Here is a 20,799-nt window from a genome sequence, read left to right as displayed (position 1 = left end):
GGACTCTTGTGCCCGCTACTCATAGACTGGTTTATGCAATCGACTATCTACCATGCTATGTATCTCGTGTGATCCTATTGTTAACCGCTTCCCTTCATTTATGGAAGCACTGGTCCTCAACTTCTATCCCTTTTGTAGTTACATGATGCCATATAGCTTGATGGGAGCTTGGCTAAAAAGACATGTTTTTTGGTCCCCAATCTCTATTACTTGAGCCCCTTCAGAAATACACCATCTACAGAGCGTAATCAGAGTTTTGGAAGAAAAAAAACAAGATGACAGACATAATCTGATCGCCATGGAAGGAGGTATGAATTTATCGCTTCCGTTTACATTCGTTTATTGAATTTTGTGATGTTATTAAAAATTCAATTTTGATTTACATTTGGTGTCAAAGTGAGTCCTCTTTCCTGTGTATTGATTCCATTTAATTGAATTTTCGTTTTTGTTCTCTGTATGGAGAGCGTTGATTTTTCAACGAATGTCAATGGCCATTGGTGCGTTCACCGAGCATGACAACGGGCAGTTTGGCTCTGCGTCGGATGTCGGTGCGTGGCCGCACACGTTGGTGCATGGCTGTGGATGTCGGTGAGTGGCAGACCAGAGAGAGCACTTTGTGCACTCACCGCACATGACAGCCGCCGAACCTTCATCGACGTGATGCATCGAAGAAGACGCAACACCGACACCGACAACCATTTTGAAAGGTTTGTCGGCGTCGACGTCATTCAAGAGTCGTCGATGCCAGAGGTTTTGCGTGCCGCTGGAGGTTGAAGACGACCTCCAACACGCATAAATTTTTTTTGAACAAAGTTATAAGGTATTTTTGTAAATACCGGGCTGAGTCGTCTATGACTCGTCGTTCCAACTTGGTAATCGAGTCGCAGGCTGGGGCGACTTGGTGTACATAAAAATAAATAAATAAATAAATAAAAATAAAGGGGTTGACCCGGACAGGTTGAGTCAGCTCGCTTGTTCCAATTCACTGTGCCAACTCGGCCGAGAGAGGATTGAGTCGACTCGGTTCTCAAAATCAAAATTTGCGCCAGCGGGGATTTGAACCTGCACGTTGGAAATAAATCTAGCGCCAGTGACCATTAGGCTATTGTATCTAATAAGTTGTATTTTATACATTTTACTACATATTTATTTTTATGCATATTCTTAAATGCATGAAATTAAATGTTAAGTATAATTTTATAGTTTTTTTAATTATGCTTATTTTATGAGAAAATTTGCCCATATGATAACATGTTAGTATTAGTTATAATTATACAATTCATAACTATTCTCATGTTAATTTAGCTTTTATGCAATTTAATGTCTAGTGATCCATATAATTATAATTAACTAGAGAATAACGACAACATCTTTGATTAAATAAAATTATATATTATGATTGATTAGGATCACATAAAGAATATTAGACATTAATTTTAATTAATTAAACTTAATATAATAAATTTTATCCCACATGAATTTTTATTATATTGAGTTTATTAGTTAGGATAAAATATCAAGTAATTCATAATTTACCCACTTGAATTATGAATTCATAAATAATTTGATAGTTTTATCATAAAGTTTAATCATAAAGAATACATGAATTTTCTTGAATTAAAAACATTTAGCCCACATGCAATTCTTTATGTCAATAGATTCAATTTTTAAGCATAATTTACGTTGATAAAGTATGATATTTAATTTAAGCCTCAGTTTTAACATAAGCATGTAATTTTTAATTTTATGCAGTTATACAACTTGCAAATTTCTCTGATATTCGTTGTGATATCCTTGACCTTATGGGAGATAACTATAAGGTCTGGAAGGAGAGAATTCTTCTTCATTTAGGGTGGATATACATAGACTATGCTATTAGGAAAGAAGAACCACCAGCAATTACTGACACCACCACTACAACTGAAATCACACTTTATGAACAATGGGAGCGATCTACGCGCCTCAACATGATGTTCATTAAGACAAGAGTTTATGTTGGTATTCGTGGTTTTGTTGATCAACATGAAAATGTCAAAAACTTCCTGAAAGTCATTGATGATCAATTTGTCACTTCAAACAAGGCACTAGCAAGCACCCTAATCATGAAGCTCTCATCCCTAAGGCTCACCAGTATGAGAGGTGTGCATAAGCACATGATGCAAATGAGGGACATTGAGGCTCAATTGAAGAAACTCGATGTTGAAATGTAGGATTCTTTCTTGGTGCACTACATCCTAAACACCCTTCCACACCAATATGGACCTTTCAAAATCTCATACAACACACATAAGGATAAATAGTCAATTAATGACCTTTTGACCATGTGTGTTCAAGAGGAAGGGAGATTGGTGATGGAACAAGGAGAAAGTGCAATGCTAGCAATGCATGGAAAGGGCAAATATCAAGCCAATCAGAAAGGGAAAGGTAAAATACCCCCCAAACTGGTATAAAGAAAGATTCAAAGTGTTTCTTTTGTAAAAAGAAGAGACACATGAAGAAGGAATGCGCAAAGTTTCAGAAATGGCTTGTGGACAAAGGTAATCCAACCTCATTTGTTTGTTATGAATCTAATATGGTGTAAAACAGAGTAAGCTCAACCCAGGAACATCTTAACAGCAATCAAGAAGAAAGCCAACTCTGAACTTTATTTCAATACAAAGCTGATTTCATCCCACCACACGCTCTTAGAAGACCTTCAATGGCTTATGGACTTACTGAAGAAGAAACTAAAAGACAAAACGAACAGGGAATAGGTATTACTTTGGATGCAATTTATTGCTGAAGAACACCTCTATTTATAGGTGATTTGCAACACTGAATCGAGGAAGACAACTACGGAAAGAAGAGAAAGGAAGCTTCCATTCTCTTTCGGCACCGATGGATGCCTCTGTCCTCTGCGACAGTCAATACAAAGTTCAGCTCTGTTTTTCGTTGCTTCCATTAATTCCCCGGACCCCGCCACCAAGGGGGCCAACCCCCTTGGACCACCATCGGGACTGACACCCCGAACCCCGCCTTCATTTTACAGTTTCTTCATAAAATAACCATTGCGGTCACAATTTGACCTCATCAACGTCTAAGCCATAACTGCTAACTAATTTACTCACTATCGACATTGGCGCTCCTCATAATTTGGGGCCAGTTAATACATTAGATTAGTAGTAACTTGTGAGAGGTGGGCATTGACACACTAACATATGGTTAATGTCAATATTAACACATGGTAGATAGATACTGGATCAACAATCCACATCTCAAATTCTTTGCAGGGTTTGTAAAATCAAAGGAAGCTAGTGGGAAGTGAGCAAAGCATCTTCTCAGGAGAAAAGATGAGCTCACATGTGGAAGCTATAGGAACTTGCTATTTAATTTTAAGTAGTGGCTATGTTTTAAAGTTAAAAAAGACCTTTTATGTTCCAAGTTTTTCTAGAAACTTGATTTCAATTTCAAGGCTTGTACCTTTTGAATATTCCTTTAATTTTTCAGATACATTTTTTCAGTTTATTTTATAAAGCTAATTGTGTTGGGAATGGTACTTTGTCTGATGGTCTTTATTGCATCAAATTACAAAACAATGCCACTTATGATTCAATGCATGTTCACATTGGCACTAAAAGATGTGTTATTAATGAGGATTCCTCTACATTATGGTAAATACACAGAGGATGGACAAACACCTAGGCCATTTTTAAAGTTTCTTCAAGAGCATAGGATTGTTGCCCAATACACCGTGCCTCGTTCACCGGACCAAAATGGTGTAGCAGAAAGAAGAAACCGAACATTATTAGGCATGGTGAGGAGTATTAGCTCCAATATTTCTAGATTATTGTGGGCTGAAGCACTTAAGATGATAGTGTATATATTAAACCAAGCTCCAACCAAGGTTGTTCCTAAAACGCTATTTGAATTATGGAAAGGTTGGAAACCGAGTTTGCGACATATGCACCTTTAGGGATGCCTATTTGAAGTGAGAATTTATAATCCACAAGAGAAGAAGCTGAACCCAAGGACCATTAGTGGGTATTTCATTGGATATGTTGAAAGGTCTAAAGGTTACAGATTTTAATGTCCATCTCACAACACTAGGATTGTGGAATCAAGAAATGCAAAGTTTCTTGAAATGACTTGATCAGTGGGAGCAATCAAACTCGGAATATAGTTTATGAGAAGCATTATTCAGAATTTTAACCTTCCACCTCAAGTGATAGATTGGTTATTGTTTACAACACCCCTGAAGTACAAACTGGTGTTAAACAACCAATCATTGAAGTTCCACAAGCTGCTGACGACATTCCAGTAGATCATATAGTTCAAGAGTTGCCAAGAACTATTGAACAAATCGTTGAACCACATACTTCTTAGGAAAATGATAGTACAACATTAAGAATATCTAATAGAACAAAAAGATAAGCAATTCCTGATGATTATGTTGTGTATCTGCAAGAATCTGACTACAACATTGGAGTCGAAAAAGATCTCGAGTTCTTTTCACAAGCCATGAGTTGCAAAGAATTGGAATTATGGTACAATGCCATGAAGGAAGAGATATTTTCTATGAATTAACGGAGTCTGGAAACTTGTTAAGCCGCCTAATGGAGTTAAATCCATTGGATGTAAATGGGTCTTTAAGAAAAAGAAAGACTCATTGGGCAGCATTGAGAGATATAAGGCAAGACTAGTTGATAAGGGATTCACTCAGAAAGAAGGAATCGATTAAACGGATACTTTTCTCCCGTATCTAAGAAATATTCTTTGTGCATTATTTTGGCATTAATAGCCCATTTTGACTTAGAGTTTTAACAAATGGATGTGAAAATGGTATTTCTCAATGGAGATATGGAGGAGGAAGTATACATGAAACAACCTAAAGGATTCTCCTCTAGTGATGGTGAGCAATTGGTTTGCAAGCTCAAGAAATCTATATGCGGATTAAAACAAGCATCCCGCCAATGGTATTTGAAATTCCATAATGTAATTTATTCATTCCGTTTTGTAGAAAATATTTTGGATCAATGTATATACCAGAAGGTCAGTGGGTGTAAAATTTGTTTTCTTGTTTGATATGTGGATGACATTTTGCTAGCAACCAATGATAAGGGTTTTCTGCATAAAGTAAAACAATTTCTTTCTAAAACTTTCAATATGAAGGATATAGGTGAGGCATCTTATGTCATTGGCATTAAGATTCATAGAGACAGATTTTGAGGTATCTTAGGTCTGTCTCAAGAAACCTGTATTAATAAAATTTTAGAGAGATTTCGGATGAAGGATTGTTCACCAAGTGTAGCCCTCACTGTGAAGACTGATATTGTTCAATTTGAACCAATGCCCGAAGAATGGCCTTGAAAGGGAACAAATGAAGGACATTCCATATGCTTCTGTTGTCGGAAGCCTAATGTATGGTCAAGTTTGCATTACATTACATTTGCTATAGGAATGTTGGGACGATATCAGAGTAATCCAGGGTTAGACCACTGGAAAGCTGCAAATAAAGTAATAAGGTACCTTCAAGGAACCAAAGACTACATGTTGATGTATAGACGAATGAACAATCTAGAAGTAATTGGCTACTCAGATTCTGACTTTGCTGGCTGTATTGATTCATGTAAATCAACATTAGGATACATTTTTTTATGGCTAGTGGAGCTATATCATGGAGAAGTGCCAAACAGACTTTGACTGCCACATCCACTATGAAAGCCGAGTTAGTTTCCTATTTTGAGGCTACTTCACATGGTGTATGGTGTAGGAGTTTCATTTCTGGGGTTAGAATTATGGACTCTATTTCTAGGTCATTGAGAATGTATTGCGACAATTCAGCTATTTTTTTTATGGCCAAGAACAATAATAGTGGAAGTCAAAGTAAACATATCGGCATAAAGTATTTGGCCATAAGAGAACTTATTAAAGAAAAGAAAGTGGTCATTGAGCACGTAAGCACTGAATTAATGATAGTTGATCCATTAACTCAGGGCATGCCACCGTTAAAATTCAAGGATCATGTCGTGAATATGGAACTTGGTTCCATTATGTAATTTTTCATTGTATGAACAATTTTATTTTAGTGAAGTTCTTAATTATTGTGATGTTTTTTTTCATATTTATGTCCACCTTAATCTTGAGAAAATTCATCTGTGTTGGACCAAGAATTAACATAGGGTTTATTCATTAAGAAATTGTTGCTACATAAATTATAAGAAATAAATACACATGAAAGTTAATATTTGTCATTAGAGGACCTATCGCCATGATTCATGTATTTATTGCTTAAATTCAGATTATCGATGGATTTAAGATTATATTAGATATGTGGATCAAGTGGGAGAATGTTAACCACTTCCCTTCATTTACGAAAGCACTTGTCATCAACTTCGATCAGGAGTTATAACTCGCTCCCTCAGTAGTTGCACGATGCCATATAGCTTGATGGAAGCTTGGCTAAAAAGACATGTTTTTGGTCCCCAATCTATGTTACTTGACCCCCTTTAGAAATACACCATCTATAGAGAGTAATCAGAGTTTTGGAAGAGCAAAAACAAGATGACAGACGGAATATGCCATGGAAGGAGGTATGATTTCATCGCTTCCGTTTACATTCGTTTTTTGAATTTCATGATGTTATTAGAAATTCAATTTTGATTTACATTTACTATATTTTCTTCACGGAATCGAACTCCATTGCAGAGCTAGAGCCCCTATCTACTAATCTCGCATCTTCATCTTGGAGAATCTAAGTGCTACTCCTATGTTGTATCAGAGACATATCATGATCTCCAATGTGTAAAATCCAAGAAGTGGTTTTGTATGATTTTTTTTTGTTTCATCATCTCCATTCCCTGCTTCTATATCCCCTAGTAGAATCAACTTCATATGCGTTAACGATTGAAACCATTACCTTCTGAAATGAGTTATACAACTATACATTGCCAGCCTTTTTTTTATGATTTTGGTGGAACATATAAGCAACTTGATATCATCGTATCAATGGATTTGAGTTGACTTTTTTTATCAATAGCACCAATCACATAGATTATCACTAGATTATTTCTACAACTAGACGATTATCACTGTATCACGACGACATCGATATGTACTGATATCAGTTTGTTTGTTGCCTATTTGGTTGTTGCTATTTATCAAGCTGTGAATGTTGCAAATCCGTGTCACTACTGTTGTTGCATTGCAGGAAGATTTCCTAGCTGGCATGCTTTGTTAATCTACCATCGATATCAGAAGTTTCGCATTGCTTCTCTGTTTTGTGTTGCTATTTTTAAGAAGTTTTGTTTGTCTGCTCTAGTTTTGCTCGTTAATCCAAAAAATAATTCCAAGTTTATGATGGTTAATTTTTTATTAATCCTGAGCTGGTTCTTCGTTGTTCGTTACCATTTTTGTAGATTGATAACTGTCAGAGTGGTTCCGTTCACTCTTGTAGGCGGTAGCTTTCCGCACCTAATAGATCGGTCTGTCGGATTGTATTGGCTAGCCGCTGTCATGGTATCAGAGCTGGGCACACCATGTCCCGCGTTTGAATCCCGTGAGAGGCGGTCAAGAATGGGCGAGGTGGGTGTCAGAGTGGTTCCGTCGACTCTTGTAGGCGGTAGCTTTCCGCACCTAACAAATTGGTCTGTTGGGTGTATTGGCTAGCCGTTGTCAATAACAACATCAATCTCTTGTAGGCGGTAGCTTTCCGCACCTAATAGATCGGTCTGTCGGATTGTATTGGCTAGCCGCTGTCATGGTATCAGAGCTGGGCACACCATGTCCCGCGTTTGAATCCCGTGAGAGGCGGTCAAGAATGGGCGAGGTGGGTATCAGAGTGGTTCAGTCGACTCTTGTAGGCGGTAGCTTTCCGCACCTAACAAATTGGTCTGTTGGGTGTATTGGCTAGCCGTTGTCAATAACAACATCAATCTCGATGTTCTTCGTCGGCCTTTTCTTCGAACGTATGACATCATTCTGATTTTTCGTTGTTAAGGTCCCGTTGATTATCTTTGCTAGCTTTGGAGACGATGACTTCTCATTGTTATCTTCAGCGAGGAAGTTGTGTTGGCCACCAGATGAAGACTGGTTGGCTATCTTTGTTTCCATAGAGTTTTTTGTGTTGATGTCCATTCTTTCAGTGGGTGGAGAAAGAGGTTTAATTTGTAAAGTTAACATCAATAAATACATACACTTTCCTTGATATATGATCATAGCATCAATGACCTTTTTGTGTTAGGGAAAACCCAAGAAAAATACAATGAATAGCCCGGTGAGACATTTTATTAATATGAGGACCAACACACTGCACAAAACAAACTGACTCAAAGATGTGAGGAGATAAGTCAAAAATCTTACTCCTAGGTTTCAATAGACACATGGGAATACAACTACCTAATATAAAAGAGGGCATTCTGCTAATCAAGTAGCAAGATATGCACCACCCCAAAACGACTTTAGAACATTCATTTGGCACAAAATTGTTCTAGCAACTTCAAGTAGATGTCGATTCTTGCGCTCTACCACTCTATTTTTTTGAGGAGTATGCATACTAGATGTGTGATGAATAATGTCCCGCATAGTAAAAAAGTAGAGAACTTACTATCAACAAATTCAAAACCATTATCTAAATAAAAGATCTGGATAGAAGCACCAAACTATGCTTTTATTTCAGCATAAATTTTGAGAAATACATCAAAGACTTTTGTTTACTCCCGAAGGAGGTAATAGTCACATAACTATAATCATCTATAAATGTCAGGAAATACTAAAAACCAAAGAATTGGGAACCCAACATGGGCCCCATACATCAGAATGAACCAAATAAAAAGGATGTTGACTCTGTCTTCAGTAGCTGACATGACTAACAATTAAGTGAAGTATCTGATAGTAGAGAATGAAAAAACTACCATAGTTTAACTATGAAAGGGAGTCATAAGCTTAGATGCCATAGATAAGAAGAGGTTGCAGCCTGAAATGCAATAGACTTCATATTTAGAACAATGTCAAGGTAGTACAATCCATCACCGTCAAGCCTCGACCAATCTTGCTCCTCATCAGGGAGTCCCGAAACACACAATGAGATGAAACAAAAATGTGATTGAGCAATTGAGTGATGTTGTAAGTTTGTTAATTGACAATAAGTTGAAAAGAAACTTTGGGACATACGAAATAGAAGTTAACAAGATTTTGGATGAAGAGTGAATATTCCCTTCTCTACAAACAAAGGAAGTAGAACCATTGGCTAACTTGACAAATTTACATAATGAGGACAAGGACATTTTGGAGAAAACAGATGACATACCTAATGTTGAATTTAGGACCCCATGATTGAAACCTTGAGCAAGATGAGAGAGAGAGAGAAAAAAGAGCAAAGAGAGAGAGAGAGAGAGCTCGGGTAGAGAGGAGAGAAGAGAAAAGAGAGAAAAAGACTTTAGGCTAGAGACAGATTCTTCCACGATTTGAGAAGTGGAAAGCTTGATTGAACCCTTCAACCAAGACCCCTATTTATACTATTTTCATTACATATTTAGGGAAACTTCAGAGATAAGTTAGGATACCTAATATCCCAATTACATCAATCATGATTATCCAAATCTATATAAATCAAGGGAAGATAAATCTATTACATTAATTAAGAAAGATTGCCAAATCTTCCCACTCAAGTGATAAAGATTCTAGCTCATGTGATGACTCATCATGCCACCTCACGTGGTGACTCATCATGCCAGATCGTGTGGTCTTGGTGGGTTTGGTCCCACCTTGTAACACCTGACATATGGCTAGAGGTTCCGGGATCTATCACCCAAGATGAAGAAGAGGAAACAACAAGTCCAGACATACTTGAGCTTGCCATTGTGGTATTAGCTACAAGAGGATTTGAGGATGCCAAAAAAGCTGAAGTGGTGATCGACGCTAGTTGTCTCAACTATTGGAATATCTTCTACATTGTCTCTTGAGTAGTACTAAATGACCCCATCTCACCATTAACCACTTCTCCACTTTCCAAAAAAAAGACTAGAATTAGCCTAAGCAAGTTTCTTGATTTTTTTTGTCCAATATTTATCTGAGAAGTGATTAGATCTTTTGCAATGCACATCTTTTCTATTGCCATGACCTTTGCGTCTTCTACCATTATCGTTTCCTCATCCCTTACCACCAAAGCCTCCCCTTGTACCTCTAATTGAATTAGAAAGAGAAGTAAAATTAAAAATATTGAGAGCAAGATCAGAACCAACTGTAAGTTTAATAGTTTTAATTGCTACTTTAGCATGAAGGACTCTATCATAAACCCTCTCCAATGTATGCTCACCATCATTAGTCAAAATTTGAGCCCTAACAATATCATACTCATGATCCAAATCATCAAAAAACTGAATAATCTAAATATGATTTCCCTCCGTTTGAAGTGTTGCAACATTTGTAATAAAGGGGAGAAAAGTGCAAATTTCTTGTAGAATACCTCTCATCTCAGTAAAATATTGGGTCAATGTTCTATCACCCCTAGACATGTCAAAGAACTTAGCATAGCACTTATAAATCCTACATAGATTGATTTCTAGTAAAATAATAGATTTCAAGGTGTCCCAACTCTCCTTTGATGCACTATAGCTCATCACTTGATATCACAAACTTTCCTCCATACACTCGATGAGCTAAGTGACCGTCTTCAACTTCCCATCATCATTAAGAAGAAAGGAGGAACCTCACTCAAAATTCTAAGTTTCCTTTTTGCCGTCGGGAACATCTAAATTGACCTAGACCAGTTAATGAAGTTTTGTTTACTCAACTTAATAGAAACAATCTAAATAGTGTGAGATTCCTTGGAATTTGAATGACTTGAGCCTTTGGAGGGTATAACCACTTCACCAGAGTCAACCATAGAGCAATTCTTAACAATAAATGTCATAAACACACACTTGAATATAATATTAAAGACACCAACACTAACAATTCACCAAAAAGATCACTATATTGCTCAAAAAGTTTAGTTGCGGCCCACACCATACAAAAATTAGGGCATCCAAACTCCAATAGAGACAACTGCACTAAAGCAATCCAATACTCCAATAAAAACATTGTCAAGAGAAGAAAATATGGCTTGGCATAGCTAGTACTGAGCTTGTATGACTTGCGGAAACATCAAATTAGGATAGAAAACCCCAAACAACCCTCTATGGTTACAGAAAATCAAATAAAGCACAAGTTATTAACCCTAAAGTTATAGCATGAAAAAATAGAAAAAGCTTTGACCTTTAACTTCAATCAATAGTAATTCTGAATAATCCCTCTTCCTGGAATTTTGCAGACTTGAGAGAAGGAAGAAACTTGGTAAAAAATCCACAGGAATCACACCGATCATTGATACCATGTAAAATAAGATAGAAATGATTGAGAAGAAGAGAGGAAGAAGAGAGGAAGAAGAGAAGAAGAAGAGAAGGGAGGAGAGGAAAGATTGTGTTGAGAAGCAGTCATGTTAGAGAGTCAATTCGACCCCCAACTCTCTTCATTAACAACTCCAAGCCCCTACTACACCTTTATGACTTACAGCCATAAAACAACAATGGAAAAGGATAAAAATTACACCATTGGACATGTCTAATCAACCCCTTTCTAACTGTGGCTTCAGTAAACAATATATCACAATAAAACCAGATGGTTCACGAGTTCATCAGCTTTGGAAGGCTAGCCACTTGCATACTTCTTTTATATATGCTTCCTTTAAAGTAGGTATACATTTTCTCTCTCAAATTATTTGTAGTGGCAGCTATGGAACCAAAATAGTAGAATGAAGATTGAATGAGTTGTAATGACAATAAGAAGATGTCACTTTTTCTCTCTTGCTGCAACTCATCACACCTCTTACCTTATTCCTTTTACTAGATATAACTTGCCACATCATAGAACTTGAGGTGAGGGAGTGATCACTTAGGCTTTCCTTAAATTATGCTGTTAGCAAATGGTGATCTCATCAGCTATAAATGTTTGGACCACTTCAATCTTTTATAATTTCAAATTCTTGGAAGGCAAACATGGTTGCTTGTATAAACAAAAATGTCGTAAAGGGGATAAAATTCCACTCTTTGAGGGTTTGTCTTGTGTAGTCGTGAACATACCACAAGAGGTAATTCCTCCTACATTGAATGTTGCTTTTGTCCCAAAATGGACGCTATTGTGCTCTTTCCTCTTTGTTCTTTTTAGCTCCTTGTTGAATCTTCATCTTCATCTTCATCCATGAAATTGCAGCAGAATTCAAAGTTCTACAATTTCTTATGGAAGAAACACATGGTGGGTGGCAAATTTTATTATCCATTCCTTCTATCTAATTTTACAATTGCAGCCTGTCAGTCCAATTTCTTATGTCCACTAGTAACAAGTACCCTTTTTGTCTACCAAATGTCAGGTTTGGAAGTTTCCCAGAGTCCAAAATATCCTCTAGAGTCATGTTTCGTTTTGAAAGAACCTGCTCTAGCTTTTTGTATGTAGTTGTTGGGAGAGTTTCATCAGATTTTGCTTTCATCAATAACAGTAGCTCATGAGTTACCAGGGAAAGATTATTGGATTCACTTACATTGAAGGAGATTCATTAATCTGTTAGGAATATGAATATGAGCATGTTCATTTCATTCTTGAAAAGAGGAATTGATTTGTGATCTTTGTACTCTCTTTAAGAAGAGCAGAACTTTTTGCAGAGACAGCCAGAGAAGGGTGAGCATGTCCATATCAAGTAAGCTTCTTGAGGAGATCCTTTTTTCTGATTTGGAGTATTTCTTTTGGCTGCGGTTGAGGCATTGTTTTTAGGGTATCTCAACTTTGTTCAAAGAATTAAAAAATTGTAATCCAAGAATAGTTCTTTTGAATTAGCATTGTTTAATTATAACGTTTTGAGATTTGAAGTGTGGCATTCGAAGAGAAGAAGAATCCGGTGCAAATCCCCAACAACCAGAGACAAATTTATGAAAGAGAACAAGAATGTTCAGATAATTTACATCCTTGTTATGAGGAGAAAGATTGAGGAGGAGAAACGAACTCTGAAGTTTTGGACATCTGGAGAAAACCGTAAACGTAAACGGAAACGTAAAACATTTCTGGGAGTTTTTTCTTCCTTCTATGGAAGAATTTTGTATGCTTTCATTTTGTCGATCCAAGAGATGAACGCATTCTTTGTGTTCCTGAACCCCAGAAATCCGTGCTCCTTACTCTTATTCATGGAATCAAGATACGAGTTGTCTGGATTGAGCATGTCATCCACGAACCACCAGTTTCCGACCTCCCCAAGCCGCGTCTCCGTGAGCTGCTTCAGCCTCACAATCTCCTCCCACACCGGCCCTTTGTCTTTCATTGCCTCCGCCAAGCTGAAACCCTCCCCGTCGAATTCCGCGTGCTCGACCCCGAACTGCTCCGCCAGGATCTTCCACAGATGCTTCCACTTGTACACGTCGCCGTTACTGCAATTGAACGCCTCGTTCCTCGCGTAGGGTTCCACTGCCGCCCAAATATGGTGCTCGGCGATCAGATCTGCGTCAGAAGCGGTGGAGTACTCGTCCCACGCGATCCGGTTCCCGGGGAATTTCAGCGGGCGGCCCTCGTGTTTGCAGATGACAGCGTAGACGCAGAGGGAGCCGAGCAGGTTCATCAGGCTGTACGGGGAGAACCCGAAAATGGTTGCAGGTCGGTGGACTGACCAGGACAAGTCTTCCTTCTTTTGGGCCTCCTCAAATAGGATATCCTCCAATACGTAGTAGAAATTCGGGACGGGGAGGCGGGGGAGATCTTCGTGGAACGGGGGTTCGTGAGGCCGGAAATCGCCCAGGCTCTGATGAGGACCGAGGTAGTGCTTCCAGCCGGTTTGCAGGCAGATATGCCGGAGATTCGGGCAGTTGGGTATAAGCGCCTGGAGGACGTTCTTGAGCATCCGGCCGTTGGCCTCGCAGTCCTCCTCCTCGGTAGCGCGGCTGGTCCACGTGACATAGAAGACGTGGGTGACATCGGAGAGGGGCGATAGTTTCGCCTGAGCGTCGTCAACGTCGCTGACGTCGCACTGAATGTACTCGATTGGGTGGTCGGTAGACCAGGGGGGACGCGGCCGGCGTGCAACGCCATACACCTTCCAGGGCCCGCCGGGAGTATCGTGGAGCGGAAGAATCTCCGCCAGGGAGTTACCGACAATGCCCGTAACACCGACTATCAGCCCCACGCTGGGGAACTTCTGGGTTTGCTCGTCTTCCTCCCCAAATTTCTTCTGCAGAACAAAAAAAAAAGCGTCAATTATTCAACAAACCACTCCTAAAGATCAGGCCAATCGAATCTTATCACCAAACCGTTGATTACCTTGACGGCCCCGACCGCTCCAGCCCACCACCAGCTCATATCTTTCCCAGATAGAGAAAACCTCAAGGACAAACTTCAGACGGAGATGTTCCGTGTTGGAAACCAAAACAGGGAAGGCCCTGCTAGCAGTCCAGTTTATAATGATCTTCACTTGGAAAATGACAAGATAAGAAAGAAGGAACACGGAAATCAGGAGATCATCCGGAACACCGTTTCGGATCGTCGGATCGGTGTCTCGGTTGGGATGTCATGCGGACACGGTGCATATGGAAAGTGCTATAGTTAAAGAGACCTACTTTATGTGTCCATTCCAAATTGCAAGCGACCTAGCTTTAAGCCTAAAATTGTAATCGAGTTTGAGTCTAATAATTTTAACGAGTTCGAGCTTAACCTATATTTAATACTCTACGTAAAATATATGTCAAATAAATTATATATAAAATTATGCATACATTTTATAAAAAGAATGATAGGGGAGGTTAGGGATTGAATCTCAGTAATGGATTAGAACACACTAATATTAATCTTTTTACCCTAAAAGTTATTTAACTTATTTTTTAATTGTTGAATTTGGCCATAAATTTACTATGACCTCCTTAGTGCCCCTGGTTGAAAATTTATATTATAAGAAAAACTAGAAATATTTCCAAAAAAAAACCTTTAAATAAAATCCTATTACTATTAGTGACTTACTAGAAAATTACAAGAAATATTTTAAAATTTTCTTAGGAAGTTATATGGACCTCTTATTGCCTCTTCTAGGGAAATAAATGAAAATTTATAATTAATCTAATATATTAATTACTATACTTATAGATAAATTTTCAATCAAATAAAATATCAAAAACAAAATTGCTATGAAAATTGTCTCATATTAAAAGTATTATAGCATCAACTGTCAATCAAAAATATTTTATACGGTTTTTGCAAGAAAATCTTATGCATATTTCCCCCTTCACTCTCGCTCCTGCTCCCCGATCCCAACTCCCCCGAATCTCGTGCCACTTGTTAAATTAACTAGTCGGCTCGTGAGCTTTTAAGCCGAACCTTGATTTGGTCGAGTTTGACTCGTTAATTTAAACCAGCCAATCCCTGATCTCAAACTTAGCTCGAGATCCAGGTATACCGAATCAAACCAAGCCGGAACTGAGTCAAGATCGAGCAGCTTGTGAGCCGGCTCGGTTCGAAGTCAGCCCTAGTTACGGGTCAAAGATGGGTTTTCTTAAAATCGCGAAGAATCAAAAGCTTAATTGCCTACCAAGAAAAGGACATCTAGCCAATTACAAATTCTTTTCTAGCTTCGACTAACCTAACAACTATGGTCAATCCAAGGCAGCTAACCAATGATATAAAGTCCACTTAAGCGGCTAGCTCCTTATTGAAGGGTGTCTAACCTAAAAACATTGGTCAATCTAAGGCATCTAACCAATGATATAAAGTCCACTTAAGCGGCTAGCTCCTTATTAAAGGGTGTCTATTGTAAGGAGCTTCACTTGTTAGTCTAAGTGGGGAACAAACCTATAGGTGTAAATAGGTATGTAAATTTTGGTACTATTTTTTTACTCATTTTCTTCAATATTATGTGTCCTCTTGACTTGATTAATTCAATATGGAAATATGATTTTGAAGTAGAGGCTCATACACATACACAACCAATCACATAATAAGCATACAAGAACACTGTACTTTATACAACCTTGTTAATGAATTGTTATTTTACTCCTAGGGTGTTTTCACATTGAAGTTAAATTTATTATGTTCGGGCTGTCAAATGAAACTTACTAATCACAATGCTACCCACATAGAGACTTATGTCACTTAATTAACCACGAAAGTCAATTTACAACTACTCACTCTTATATGTGAATACAACATCTATAAGGTTATCTAACCTAGACCCATAAAGAAATTTTCTAGAAGCTAACTAGGCTATACAATCCTAGACCTACTCAAAGATTTGCAACATTTTATTAGGCATACTAGCCTAGACCCATACTTAGATTTTCAACATCATCTACCTACACAAGAACTTATAAACTCACAACAAGCAAACAAGGCTTACTAGCCTTTACTCCTCAATCCTCAAACACTCAGGCTGCTCTCAATCAAATTGAGATGAAGATGGTCTAGCCTTACCAAGGCTTGACCCAATAATACAAGAGTTGTTTGCTTATAATTTATCCCAAATACAAAAAGCTTATCAATAAGACAAATATCACAATTCAAGTACGAATAATAAGCACACCTAATTCCATGTGCCGACCTATGTAACGACAACTCGACTAATACTTAATGACTTGATTTTAATATATGAGCTCAAAGTGGATCTAGAATAGGTTTTTCAAATCATGGAAAACACAAAAAAAAAACTCAATTGAATGAATGGTTTCAAATTATAGCGCATGAGTAACAATCTAAACTTCAAATAATTGATTTTTGTTGATTTTCTAGACTCCATGGATTACCTCATGGAGAAAGAAGAAGAAAACACATGGGGAAGAAAAGGAAGAAAGAATGAGGTTATGGACTTGTGTCCAAACCCTCCCTCTAAAGCTCTAGTTGTAGATGAATAAAATTATATTATTACAATTATGTCTTTCACCCTAGAAGAGTGAAGAAGAGACAAGAAACTTAAACTAATTACATCAGTGTCATCTTTATGAGATGACTTCTTATTTACCATCATGCCACCTCTCTTGGATGTGTGAGCCTTCTCTTCGGTCATGTGGGCTTGAGCCCATCTTCTAACACTCACCCTCAAGCAAGGGGTGAGAGAACATCATAAATGCCCTGCTTGCTGCAAATGGTGGATTGGATCTTGTGAGTGATTGACTTTGTGAGGATGTCTGCAACTTGTCCTTGTGATGAGAAATGTCCGAGAGATAATATGCAAAATTGGAAATTTTCCCGTATAAAATGGGAGTTCACCTCAATTACATCATATCTTCCAACAATCTTTATTCCTTATGAAGAGACACAATGTGCATAATATAATGGTGAGAGAAGAAAAATCACTCCTAGTTGTATGACAAAGCTCCATACACTAGTCAAAATGGTCATAGTATGGAACACACTCCGCTCAATTTGAAAGGCGAAAAAAATAGTCCAACTGTAGGGCACAACAAAAAGACTACTTTTTTTCTAAGGGTAGCTAACAAAACTCCTCTTAGGTGAAAAAAGACTTGACTCAAGTTGGATGTTGGGCACACTCCTATACTTTTTAGGTAGTGGGTCTAAAGACATTGCTCTAAAGTGATTTAAAAAAATAATAAGATGTCGTAATAAAATCCTCCATTACGATGTCCCAAGTATGAGTACGAACCAGGCACCGACTCTCAAAGGATATTAATGGGAGATAAACATAAGTTGAAATCAACCTCAAAGAATTTTGACCAAATATAGTGATAATTATTACTAAAGTGGGTAATATTTGTTATTCACAAGGCGACGATAAAAGACCCAAGGGTACCAATAAAAAGTCTCAAAAGGCTTAAAACACCCATATAAATAAAAGGACCAACCAATGCAACGCTCCAAAAAGGTTTGGCCAAAGGGGTAAGTGAGAGTCAAATAAAGGACAGTAGGAAAAAAGTTGCCAAATAAGGGGGTAATGGAAAGATAAGATGTTAGGGCCACCATGTGCTTTATTCAAATCTTCATCAGAATAACCAATGTTGATAACAGTAAGCAACTGAGGAGTCCTTCTTCAATAAGAATGTCTCAATCAAAGAGACACAATAGCAGCAACACATATGGGGCCAATGCCAAAATAATATGTACCAAATAAAGAAAGTCCTTAATAAGGACACATGAAATAATCCGCATCAAGTCAATACTTGAATAAGGAGAATGTGCACCAAATAATTTATCTGAAACCTAGTAATAAGCTGCCAATACTCCTAGATAATAATCAGGCCAGAGCTAAACCCTAAACCCTAAACCCTAGACTGAGATAAGTGACTGAGTCAAGCCGAGTCAAGTATCAAACCAATATAGCCGAGTTACGGAAGAAATTGGTAGAGAACTCAGGACCCAAACCCGTATAACAGAGGCAAAGAACAAGTGGTCGGAGTCAAGTATCAGACTAATATAATCAAGTCACGGGAGGAATTAGTAGAGAACTTAGGACCCGAACCTATATAATAGAGCAGAGAGCAAGCGGTCGGGGTCAAGTTGCCTTGGACCGATTTGACTCGGTCCAAGTTGAGTTGAGTCAAGATAGAGTTGACCCAAGTTAACTCTAGTGAATTAAATCAAATGGTCTCCTCTCGATTCCCTCTTGTTTCTATAGTAGAACAAGATGGTCTTCAAAACCATATATCGCCGAATTGATACTTCGTCCTCAGAAACAACAAGTGATATGACTCGAATTAAGCAATAAACTGGATTAACAGTAGAAATCTTGTTCTTCCATAAAAAAAACTATTGGCAATCAAACAATTGGGGATTGATCGGATCACTAGATAATCATTGGATCTTGAGTTGGTGATGATACGATGAACCAAGCTAATTTTTCAGCCAGAAACAGAACTGAAGAAAACATTCAGGTTGGCAAATTAATCAATCAGTGAAAGCAGTTGTTAATTACGGGAAATTAGCAGCAATTAGACAACAACTTTAAGTAGAAAAATTCTTATGCCACCTCATCTTTCCGAAGATTAACAATTAGACGATAGGATTAACAACAACAAGAATCTTCTAAAGATAAATGGCATGGACATCAACACAAAAATAATCCTAGACAAGCCAGAGTAAACCGAGGATAAACGAGGCTCGATCAAGGAGACTTTTGTTAGCAGCACAATCTTAGAATAATTGGCAATGATCTGGTGATGCTTCTTCGGAGCAGAGATAATGATATGATGTTGTATCAGATAATAGCTAATGAGATCACCCAAAATACAGTAGAATATGATCAATCTACCAACCAACCAAATTTCTTTGCCAAGTCCAACAACTTCCGAATGCTATGGAGCAGCGATCCAAGTTGTCGAGAAATCAACAACATCCGGGGTGGAATAGCAGAGACAGCTATGTAGAGATTGCTGAGTCACTAGAAACAGCAAAAGCGCAAGAGATCTTTCCAAACAGAGCAATAATCAGATGTAATTAACTTGTTAAACAATGATGATAGTCAACGAAGACGGCAGTGATGGAAAGTTCCAGCGATGAAGAACCAGAATACCAATATGAAGACCCTTGCAAGAGACGGAGACATAACGATACCAATATCAGACCGCTTCCTTGCCCTTTTGTGTTGCGAACTTTGTTGAACCTCAGAGATATGACAAGCAGCAACAAACAATATCAGAACAATACTTAGCAATGAATAGAGTTCTTACTGGATATTGGAATCCAGCCACGAAAGATAGAGACCACACTAGATTCAAACAAAGGATGGAAAGGTATTAAATCCCATTGCTGATTACAGCAGGTGATGCACCAGCTTGGTAAAAACAGGTAACTGGAACTGCAACGTGTGGAAGTCTTCTTTATGCACGAATTCAAAAGAACAAAAAAAAAAAAAAAAAAAAAACTGGCATCAGAATAGCAGAGGCATGTAGATGGATCTTCATCATGCTGGAATTTAAAACACTTGGTGATTCCCCAGTTAGATAAAGACATAAAAAACAACATTGTCACCAATAAAATCACCAAGTGTTAGAATTCAAGAGAGAAGAGAAGGCAACAACTGCTTCTCTTATGAAAGTAGGTGACTATGTGTTCTCCTTGCTGAATAATCAGCAACATGTTGATAACCATGCCTTGAAGATGGATTAAAAATGCCTCTTGACAGAAGCTTCAGTGACTGGTGGCTATGATCATCAGGATTTAGGTGGACAAATCAACAAAGACAGAGAAAATAAAAATGATACATTGATCATCTTGTTGATCATCCACCGAGCAACACTAAACAAAATAGAGAAGAGGACGATTCTCAAAATAAGAATCCGTCAGCTTTCTTCAAAATAACAACACCTTTATAATGCATAATACAAGGAAAAATAATTGAAATTCTAAAATACCATAGCTACAAGTCCTAAAAATTAATGCTCTGATACCATGTTGATTTTTTAGAACTCTATGGATTACCTCATGGAGAAAGATGAAGAACGGACATTGGGAAGAAAAGGGGAGAAAGAATGAAATTATGGGCTTGTGTTCAAACCCTCCCCCTATTTTATAGATAAATAAAATTATAATATTATAATTATACCTGTCACCCGAGAAGAGTGAAGAAGAGACAAAAAACTTAAACTAATTACATCAATGTCATCTTTATGGGATGACTTCTTATTTACCATCATGATACATCTCTTGGACGTGTGGGCCTTCTCCTTGGTCGTGTGAGCTTGAACCCATTTTTTAACAATTTCAAAGTGCAATGATACTACTTCAATATATTCAACCAAGTATAATTAATATATTTCAAAGCAAAAGCATAAAAATACTTGAATTTTTTAAATTTATGCCCTCGAATTCTAACAA

General features: G+C 37.8%; 1 protein-coding gene across 1 annotated transcript; it reads right to left on the bottom strand.

Moving 5' to 3' along the window:
- Positions 1-12,911: 12,911 nt before the first annotated feature.
- LOC137952041 ((S)-8-oxocitronellyl enol synthase ISY1-like) lies at positions 12,912-14,426 on the bottom strand. Its single transcript, XM_068799109.1, has 2 exons — positions 14,311-14,426; positions 12,912-14,221 (listed from the first exon to the last, which is right to left on the bottom strand). The coding sequence occupies exons 1-2, from the start codon at positions 14,347-14,349 to the stop codon at positions 13,088-13,090; spliced, it is 1,173 nt and encodes a 390-aa protein (XP_068655210.1). The 5' UTR covers positions 14,350-14,426; the 3' UTR covers positions 12,912-13,087.
- Between the last annotated feature and the right edge of the window lie 6,373 nt (positions 14,427-20,799).

This window comes from Aristolochia californica, unplaced genomic scaffold (genome assembly GCF_029961685.1).
Source record: "Aristolochia californica isolate CCGP_79_NKW_82.1479 unplaced genomic scaffold, dmAriCali1.0.hap1 SCAF_15, whole genome shotgun sequence".
Classification (NCBI taxonomy): Eukaryota; Viridiplantae; Streptophyta; class Magnoliopsida; order Piperales; family Aristolochiaceae; genus Aristolochia; species Aristolochia californica.
This window is presented reverse-complemented; position numbering and strand designations above follow the sequence as displayed.

Excerpts from the sequence above, each read along its gene's own strand:
- LOC137952041 (XM_068799109.1), bottom strand. The coding sequence starts at position 14,349 with ATGAGCTGGTGGTGGGCTGGAGCGGTCGGGGCCGTCAAG. Across the intron at positions 14,222-14,310 it reads GAGCGGTCGGGGCCGTCAAG|AAGAAATTTGGGGAGGAAGA; the intron begins GTAATCAACGGT and ends TTTGTTCTGCAG.